Raw genomic sequence first — 9795 nt, 5'->3', positions numbered from 1 at the left:
GTGGCAGGCGCCTGTAGTCCCAGCTACTCGGGAGACTGAGGCAGGAGAATGGCGGGAACCTGGGAGGCGGAGCTTGCAGTGAGCCGAGATCGCACCACTGCACTCCAGCCTGGGCCATAGACAGAGACTCCGTCTCAAAAAAAAAAAAGTATAAATCAATCTAATAACCTAATAAGATGTGTTTTATTCTCCTACTTTGACAAATATACCTTCATAATGACCTGGAAGTCTGGGTTCAAATATAACATTTTAAGATCATGGGAATTTTATACTAGAACAAGGCGTGATAAGGAAAGCAGGCTCTGGTCTCCGGTTCCAAGTTTACAGCTTGGTACTTCTCTTCCTGCTCCCAGCTCCATCCCATAATACAATACACTGGAATGAACCAGCCTGCACATGCAACCTTCTGACACATCCCTCAAACAGCACTGCCTTGGCCAACCCTCAGGAAAAAGCTGACCAAATATGGCTAAATGTTAATAACTGATAACTCTCAGTGGAGCAGGTAAGTATTTATTGTTACTATTCTTGCCATTTTTTGAAAGGTTTAAAATTTTTTGAAATAAAAATATTGGGGAAATCAAAGTTTTGGTGTTAAAGTCTCCAAGTAACAAAATGGATTTGCCTTGAGCTACATAGCTTCTAAGTGATGAAGCAAAACCATAGCCAGGCCTTAGAGTTCAAATCTGGTGTCCATTTTACACCCTCTACTACATAACTGTGGATCTATGAATCTAGAATAGAGGGCACTAACAACCTGTGATTCTGTTCTCACTTTGGACAAGTTTTTGAGCAAAAAGATCTGTATGTTCATGAAGATAGAAGAGTCTCAACTTAGAGCAAGAAATCATCTCTGAAAAGTCTCTAAAACAAAAGGAGATTATATTTTACCATTGAAGGCTAGAAATATTCTTATCTGCAGTCATGGAAAATAAAATGAAGTTTCTACATGGCACTAGCCTACAAATAAATGTAACTGAGCTTATTCACTGCCTTTTCTTTGAAGTTCAAAGTTGATTACTCCAAGCAGCTGTTCCTCCATCACTAACAAACGGCTACAGAAATCATTATGTATATAGCCACTGATTTGGGAGAAGAGTCTTTTAATAACAAGAACAACAAGTTTATCCCTCCAGTATTTTTCCCACCTATAAAGCACTGACAAGACCACAGACTCCCTATCACATAGTTTAAAATGTGTGATTCTCCCATAGTAGTAAAGACCATACTTACACTCAGATCTTGGTTTCTAAATATCAATCCCCATTGAAAGGAACTGGGGCTCCTTGAAGAAGTGGCTGATTCTAGAGTTGGGGCAGGAAAATGTAAGATGAGCCAGGAGCATCTCGTAGTGCCAGAGAGTACAAAAATGTTCCAACAAGGAAAAGGATGAGGGTTTGTCAAAGGCACAAAGAAGCTGACCTGAAAGAGCTCCCACTCACCAAAGCTGGACCAATTTGAGCAACAAAATAAATAAAGCATTATATTGTTACCAAAGTTTAAAGTAAATGTACAAATCCATAGTGATATAAATAAATGATTGAATGGATGGCTACATCAATAAGTAAATAAGAACAAGGAGACAAATCCCCCTACCTCACCTCTCACCCTGACTGTGGGCTGGACTTGCTCCCAAACAGAAGAATATAGAAAAAGACAAACAGTAATTTTACATTGAAGAAACCTGGCAAACACTACCTTAACCAAGTGATCACAATTTACATTACCAGTGATAAGTCATGTTGAGATTCCATACCCCCAATGTGATGAGAAGGATACTCTACCACTGTGGTATTCTTTGTGAAAACTCATAACCCCAATTTAATCATGAGCAAAATATCAGACAAACCCAGAATGAAAGACACTACAAACTACCTAACCAGTACTCCTCAAAACTGTCAAGATCATGAAAAACAAGGAAACCCTGAGAAACTCACAGACCGGAAGAGACAGAGCAAAGATAACCAAATGTAATGTAGTATCTTAGAGGGGATACTAGAAGAGGAAAAAGGTGTCAATGGAAAAACTGAAAAAAGCTGGATAAGCCTGTAATTAATAGCAATGCAGCAATCTTTGTTTCTTGGTTTTGACAAATGTACCACCATGATGTGAAGTGATAACTGTAGGGGAAGTTAAAACAGGTGAGGGCTTCCTATATGGGAACTCTTTGTATTATCCTTACTATTGTATATAAGTCTAGAATTACCCCAAAATGAAAGTTTATTTTGTAAACTGTAACGGTTTAAATGTTTTTCAAAAAAAATTAGAAAAGTTTCAAATTTTCAGTTTCTTACATTCTCACTGAAAACAATTATTTTTGTCCTTTGTTAACATAAAATCTAAAAGTTCCGGGTTAGTCAAGCAATTGCTTAATAAATCATGGTATATGTACTCCCTGGCTGATGTTTCAAAGTAAAACCAATCTTCTGGACCCAATAACTAAAACATTTCTGTCCGTGACTTAAACACAACAACAAAAATAGTACTTGACTGATGTAAACTTAAACATTTACACAGTAGTTGTAAATAAATATGATTTTTGTGTTTTGGACATCTTGTATAATGTCATAAATGTGAAATGTTATTTTTCCAATTGAAATTTATTCATTCAACAAAACTTATACGGTAGAAACAAGAAAACAGGCAATATGATTTCAACTTCCCCTCAATCCTTAGTCAATCAATAAATATTGGAGTTCTAAACTCATGCAAAACACTATTTTCCAGTGTTATAAGGAATACAAAAATGATGGTAGAATATTATGTCAATTATAAAGAGCTTTCCAGTTCATTATACTTGTTACTTCGAGTATTACAGAATAGTTCTCAGCACAGGGACTGACCCAAGAGTTCCACGTCATTAGTGTATTCATACAAACATCAATATCAACATCCACTTCAGCTGGACATTATTTTTATCTCCTTTTTACCAGTGTGAAAGAGGCTAAGTACTTGACCAGAGTCACCCAAATAGCAAGAAGTGAAGTCAAGGTTTGATCCAGATGTGTGGGATTCTACAGATCAGGTTCTTGACTGCCATTTTACACCCTTGCTCCTCCTGGACAAGTGAAGGCAGCTGAAAGATGACAGCAAGGTCACAAGGCAAGGAGACAAACGACCCATTTGCCGCCTCAACAGCTCTATGTCTCTATGGTTCCTTGTGCCTATGTCTACTCTGGTCCTTACCACATTGATTTTTTTTTTAAGTCTTTAAGAGAGATTCACTTTATTCACCTTTTTATTCTTCTAAGGCCATGGACATTGTCTAAAATACAGTTGATGTTCGATACAAACCCTAGTAAGAAAATAAAATATTACAAATATATAGAAAAACATTATATTAGAAAAATACAGATCCCTCTTAATCCATCCTATGTCTATCATCTATTCACAGATATCTTGAGGGTGATGATGATGGTCACGATAACTGCCTTCCATCTTAGTCCATGCTAATCTCTCAGTCCTGGAATGATATTCTTTCAGCTTGGATGTTACTTCCTCAGGGAAGCTTCTCGTACATCCCCAGAACTGGGTCAGATTTCTCTCCTAGTGGACTCTCAGAACACTTTTCGCATGTATGTAATTTCCTGTTGACTTGTTGTCTTCCCCACTAGAATGAAAGCTTTCCAAGTCTTGATTAACACTGTACTTCCAGCACCCGGCACTATACCTGAAGCACCACGGTGTTTCTTTTTTTTTTTTGCCATTAACATTTTTTTATATCTATGTACACAAGATAACAGCATAAAAAAGTTTTAAAGAGTTATACATACCAAAAGGTTATATGTACCAAAAAAGTCATTATGGATTTTTCCCTGTTTTTTTTCTTAATTTTTTTTTAAGTTCTGGGATACATGAACAGAGTGTTCAGGTTTGTTATGGATAGGGAGAGCATTAGGTGTTTCTTAAAACATCAAACAGCATGCTGCCCAGTGTGAAAGAATCCAGATGACAAAAATCAAAATTTAATAGAATTATTTAAGTACTCACTCTGACATCCTGACGTCAAGGCTAAAGCCATCATATTTTCAGAACTCTGTAGCCTCTTGTCTTTCAAGGAAATCACAACTTATTCTCTCTGCCACCAGATACCAGGCATATGTATTTCAATCAATATATATTTGCCAAGACATTCCTGTAGCAAATTTCGGATTCTAGGACATTAAGTAAAAATGTTATGGTCTATTATCTAGGAAGAGCATGATGGGGCTATAATTTACTCCTCAGCTTGCCTTCTACTCAGATCAAAAGCTGTGGCTTCTCCCAGACTCATGAGTCAAGATATTTTCATATATATCAGACAAGGTGAGAGTTGCCTTGTGATTGAGATGTTTCATCAGATATACAGACGGCCTGCTGGAGGTGTTCCAGTAGAGACATCAGGGGTCAGAGGAGGCCTTTTCCACGTTGAATGAGAAATTCTTCATCTCTGGCGAGATTCAGAGACATCCTTAGATTATGTGGATTTCAATATGCCTGCAATCTTACCTCGTCTCTATAGCAGAGAGAATAGGTTGTGATTTCCTTGAAAGACAGAGGCCAGAGAGTCCTGAAAATAGAGTAGCTTTAGCCCTCAGAAGTGATTTACGCCAGGATGTCACAGCAGTACTTAGTTCTATTAAATTTTGATTTTTGTGGTTTGGGTTCTCTCACACTGGGCCACATTGCTGTTTGGTGTTTTCAGAAAGATTCCACTGCTTCCCCCTTTCACTTCATTATCTCAATCAGCTTTATGCAGAGAAGAAGCTTACTGAGCTCACTGCTGGTGCTGGTGCTGGTGTAGGCGAGTGCTGCTTTGGCAATCTGGGCTGACCTGGCTTGTCTACTAAGAACTCCTTCTCTAACCCTGGAGCAGGATTCCATGCTGCTGTGGGCGTCCTTGTTGCTCTTTGGTAAGTGATTGAGAGGAGGCCTCTGCTTGCTGCAAAGCTGAGCCTCACCATGAGCAAAAGCCCTCTTTTCTGGGCTGCTGCAATCATGGATTTTTACTCCCATTTTAGAACAGCAGAAAATGAACAAAAAGGAAAGATAATGATTTACTGGTAGAAGGGGAAAAATGATAATGATTGATTTCCAAAGATGTATTTCTCATCTACTTTTGCTATTAATTGCCTACAGAAAATCATTTTACCCCCAAAAGGACTTATTTTGTTTATGTAAAAAGAAACCTAGGGCTAGGTTCAGTCCCTAAGTCACAGAGTATGAGGACCCAGAGGAGAAGATGGACTGAGCTTTGTGAAGGACCAAGTCCTGATTGTGAACTCAGGTAGAAAGGATCATCTGCTGGGAATAGTTATTTCCTTCTCTGTATTCTAAGATCACACCTGCTCTGACGTTTGCAAAGAGCATGAGAAGAGAAGAGATAAGATGGTTTCCCTTTGATTTTTTTCTTCCTGCTTTTGTACCACTTGTCAGTGTTTGTACAAATGAGGCACTGATTTCCTAGTAGCTCAAGCTAGGGAATTAAAGAACAGTCAGTCTGTTGTACATTAAATATTTATTAAGCATATTTGTCTAGTTCCCACTTGATCCCCAGACCCCAACTAAGGGAAGACCTGTTAGTGTGATTGACATATGATGAGAACTAAGGAGTGAATGGATGGGTATACTTGGCATACCACACTGCTGGGCACCACAGAGGATATGGAGACCTGAAGGGCAGAGATTCTGCCCTCAAGAGGTGACATTCTCAACAGAACCTCAATGTACATATGCAAGAACATCTGACTCGACAATAGGAGAAAAATATTATGCAAATAGTTATACGATAATGTGTGAGGATGTCAATTAATTTTTGCTGAGCCCTGACCACATCCCACGTTTCTAAGGTTACGCCACTTATAAATTTATCCAATTCTCTAATATTTGATCCGGTGGAACTTTTATAACTCCCATTTACAAATGAGGAAATAAAGGCACAAAGATGTTGGTCTTGTCCCTAAGGTTTATGCAGCTAGTACAGGATTCAAACCCATAATCTAACTTTGGAAACTAGGCTTTTAACTACTACCCCCTACTGTCTGTCTCATTTTGAGTTCCAAATTAGCTATGATAATAAGTGTTCTGAGTCAAGAGAAGAGCGAGCAGCAGCAGTCCCATACTAAAAAATCAATGACAGCAGCCATTAATTGAAACCTTATGGATCTAACTCCTTACAGTACTACTATGAGGTCGATTTTGTGAGCCTCATTTTTCAAATGAGAAAACTGAGACTTGAAAGTTCATGTGGTTTGCCCTGGGTCATACAGCTAAAATTCAAACCAGACCATCTGAGCCCACAGCCTGAGCGTCTGGCCACTGTGTTTCCCCACTTCCCTGGGATGGGTGAAACGGAACGCGTTTCTCTTCCTCTTGGTTGGAAGTAGCATACGAGTGTGTGGGCTCTCAGGGTGAATAGTTTGGGACTCCTTGCCTATGCTGATGGCTGGCTCTTTACTCTCTTTCAGCTCCAGTCTGTGGACAATCTGGTAAGTCCTTATTTTCTTTCTCCTTTATGTCTCTAGATTTCCTAATAACTATATCTTATCTCAAATACTTACAAGAGTCCCCATTGTCCATTTCATTCTTTTCCTGACGGCTGCAGGGATGTGGAAACATCAGCTGGTGTGGTGACCCTGACTCTAAGAATCAGGCTATTTGGGGGTCACTCTCTTAAACCAAAACTGCCATTGTGCTGGATAAACATGGCAGGGCCTGGGATATGTGTCACAGAGTCCACAGGAGGAGGAGCTGCCACCCTGCCTGATGTGGGATTCTAGCCAAGCCTGATGGAATGCATAGCATCCTGGGAGGAAAAGGGTAGAAATAAGCCAGTACTTCGCTGGGGGAGGCTGGGGCTCCAGCAGCTTTTCCACTAACCATGTGTAGCAAATTTATCCCCAACTTCCACATCCGATGGAGACACGCTTCTCTGTGAATAGCTCAAATTATGATGACCCTGAGTCTCCATCTACCCTACTGGTCAACAAAAAGTCCCATCCTCCATAGGGAGCCGCCTCACAGGTGTTTGGGCCATTCCTCTAGAGCACCCTAGGAGCTGCTGGAGCCAGCAAGGGTCTTGGTCCCCTTGAGGTGCACTGTCTCTTGCGGCTCCTAACTCTACTGTTCTTCCCCTCCTTGGTGCCATGGACAGAGACTATTTCCCACACACCCTTCCTGAGACAAGATTATAACTTGGCAGACTTTGCTAATGGTTCTTGAATGGGGAAATGAAATACAAAAAGTATCTTGAATTAACTGCAGCCAAGGATGTAGTTAATCTCAGAGCCCATCAACTCAGTCTCAAACACACGAAGGCCCTGAAAAGTTATGTCCCTTCTTGGCCATAGGGCCACCTGCACATAGCAGGGGCAGCTCCCTCAGAGCAAAGAAGAGTCTAGTTGCACACATCAAAGGAAATAAATTCTCCTTCCCTCCAGTAGAAGACCTATGGCCTAAGTCTCAATTGCCCCGCATCCAGGTGCTTCCCAGGAACATACTGGTAGGGTTTTCTATTCTCTTCAGCAGAAACACAGCCACATTCCCACTGATGACATAGGGTATTCTGTCTAAACCTTTAAATACAGAAGTTTCTTTTTAAAAAGTGTCTGCAGAGGCTGGGCACAGTGGCTCATGCCTGTCATCCCAGCACTTTGGGAGGCTGAGGTAGGTGGATCACTTGAGGTCAGGAGTTCAAGACCAGCCTGGGCAACATGGTGAAACCTCATCTCTACTAAAAATATAAAAAATTAGCCTGTCGTGGTGGCACGTGATTACAGGCTGAGGCAGGTGAATCACTTGAGCCCAAGAGGTGGAGGTTGCAATGAGCTGAGATCAGGCCAGTGCAGTCCAGCCTGGGCAAGAGCAAGACTCCATCTGAAAAATAAAATAAAATAAATTCTGCAGAGACACACAGATGTTTCACCTTACCAAACAGAACATTTAACTTCTTCCTGTAAAACATAAAGTTGGGTTATTTTACAGTTTTCTTTTTTCCCCCCAAACAGAGAAAGGGCATTTTCTTCTCATTTAGATGTATTAAAAGATCTATTTGGGAAGTTCTTCTGGACAAAGGCAAGAATGTTTAAAGTTTTAAGCTTTAAAAAATCAATTGCCTATAAATCCTTAAAGGTAGACAGTCCTCATCTGAGTAAAAAAGGTTCCAAGAAGAAAATAATTGGAAGTCATTCTATTAAAAATTTTACAGTAAATAGCAATCCCCAAAATTGAGATTTTATTTTTGAAAATCAATACAAATGAAAATAATGTGTTTTATTTTCTACTTCACAGAAGTGACATTACCATAGGCAATCTGTAGGACAAAGCATGAATCTAATATTGACTTTTCAAAATGTGGTAGCTGCAACAGCTCCAGGCTTCATGACTTTGTTCAAGGCAGAAAGTGGGGAGAAGTAGGGAGGCAGGTGGAGAAGGAAAGCGAAGCTGTCAAAGAGCACCCAAAGTATATCTCTTCTTTCAAATAAAGGAACAGCACTTTCCCAGAATCCTTATTCCCTAGTCCATCCCTAGCATTATTTCTCTGACATCCCTTTATTCAGACCTGGATCATGTAGGTGGGAAAGTTAGTACTTCATTTTTTCAAACACGTTAGTGGGCAACAGGTTAAAGAGAAGAGCATTGGGACTGACTTTTGAGAGCCAGACAAGTGTTTTCCCTATTATTGATTTCTCCTTCATAATCATTAATAGGTCTTGCTGGGCCATACTCTTCAGTGATTTTATAACTCATCAGATCAGTGGTTTCACATAACTATTACCAAGTTTATAAATTACTGTGTCTTCAGCAGAATCTAAGATAGCAATCAATTTTCATTTGTACACCTACTAAAGATTAGCCTACCAAAGCACTGATCTTGGAGAAGGCTAGATAGTAGTATTTTATTGGTAAGGACGTTTGAGTGAATATTTCTAATAGTGAATAATTTGTGTTGTAGTTACTTTTGTTGTTAGCCAGCACAAAGACAGAACTACAAAACTCAGAAAACAAACATTCAGATTAAAAAGCGCCTCGGAAACAGTTTCTTCTTAGAAGATACATAATTAAAAACAAAATCTCCTCCCAACACAGAAATCCTCTCCACAAGGGTAGTAGAGAAAGGAAACATTTGTATTATTGAATAAGCAATAAGCCAGAATATGATGAACATCACAGACAATCCACTAAGAAGCTGCAAAGACAGAAAGGAATTCCACCCCGTCGTCTTAAGTAACTGAAGGGAAACAAACTTCTGTCTTTACAACAGCAAGTTGTTTTGCACACTGGAGAAAGCTGAGGCCACCAAAGTTAGGTCCTTACTCTCCCACAGGAACTGAGAGAGACAGAGGAACTATCTCTCTAGATGTTTGTATTCAAAAAGGTGGTTCCCAGGACTTCCCTGGGTTGTGAGCCAGGCAGTAGGCTTATTTATTATATTATCATTATTATTATTATACTTTAAGTTCTAGGGAACATGTGCACAACATGCAGGTTGGTTACACAGGTATACATGCACCATGTTGGTTTGCTGCACCCATCAACTTGTCATTTACGTTAGGTATTTCTCCTAATGCTATCCCTCCCCCAGCCCTCCTACCCCTGACAGGCCCCAGTGTGTGATGTTCCCTGCCCTGTGTCCATGTGTTCTCATTGTTCAATTCCCACCTATGAGTGAGAACATGCCGTGTTTGGTTTTCTGTCCTTGTGATAATTTGTTGAGAATGATGGTTTCCAACTTCATCCATGTGCCTGCAAAGGACATGAACTCATCCTTTCTTATGGCTGCAGAGTATTCCATGGTGTATATGTGCCACATTTTCT

The 9795-nt window shown here is 39.9% G+C and overlaps 1 protein-coding gene across 1 annotated transcript in view; it reads left to right on the top strand.

Moving 5' to 3' along the window:
* The first annotated feature begins 4719 nt into the window (after positions 1 to 4719).
* Positions 4720 to 9795, top strand: part of FCRL4 (Fc receptor-like 4) — a 27801-nt gene continuing 22725 nt past the window's right edge. Inside the window, exons 1-2 of the mRNA XM_011928471.1 lie at positions 4720 to 4892; positions 6447 to 6467. Of these exons, the coding sequence (XP_011783861.1) occupies positions 4862 to 4892; positions 6447 to 6467 (52 nt within the window). The 5' untranslated portion in view covers positions 4720 to 4861. The remainder of the gene's footprint in view (positions 4893 to 6446; positions 6468 to 9795) is intronic.

This window comes from Colobus angolensis, unplaced genomic scaffold, assembly GCF_000951035.1.
Source record: "Colobus angolensis palliatus isolate OR3802 unplaced genomic scaffold, Cang.pa_1.0 Scaffold77, whole genome shotgun sequence".
In the NCBI taxonomy this organism is placed as follows: Eukaryota; Metazoa; Chordata; class Mammalia; order Primates; family Cercopithecidae; genus Colobus; species Colobus angolensis.
Note: the sequence above shows the minus strand (reverse complement) of the source record. Positions and strands in the feature narration are given on the sequence as shown.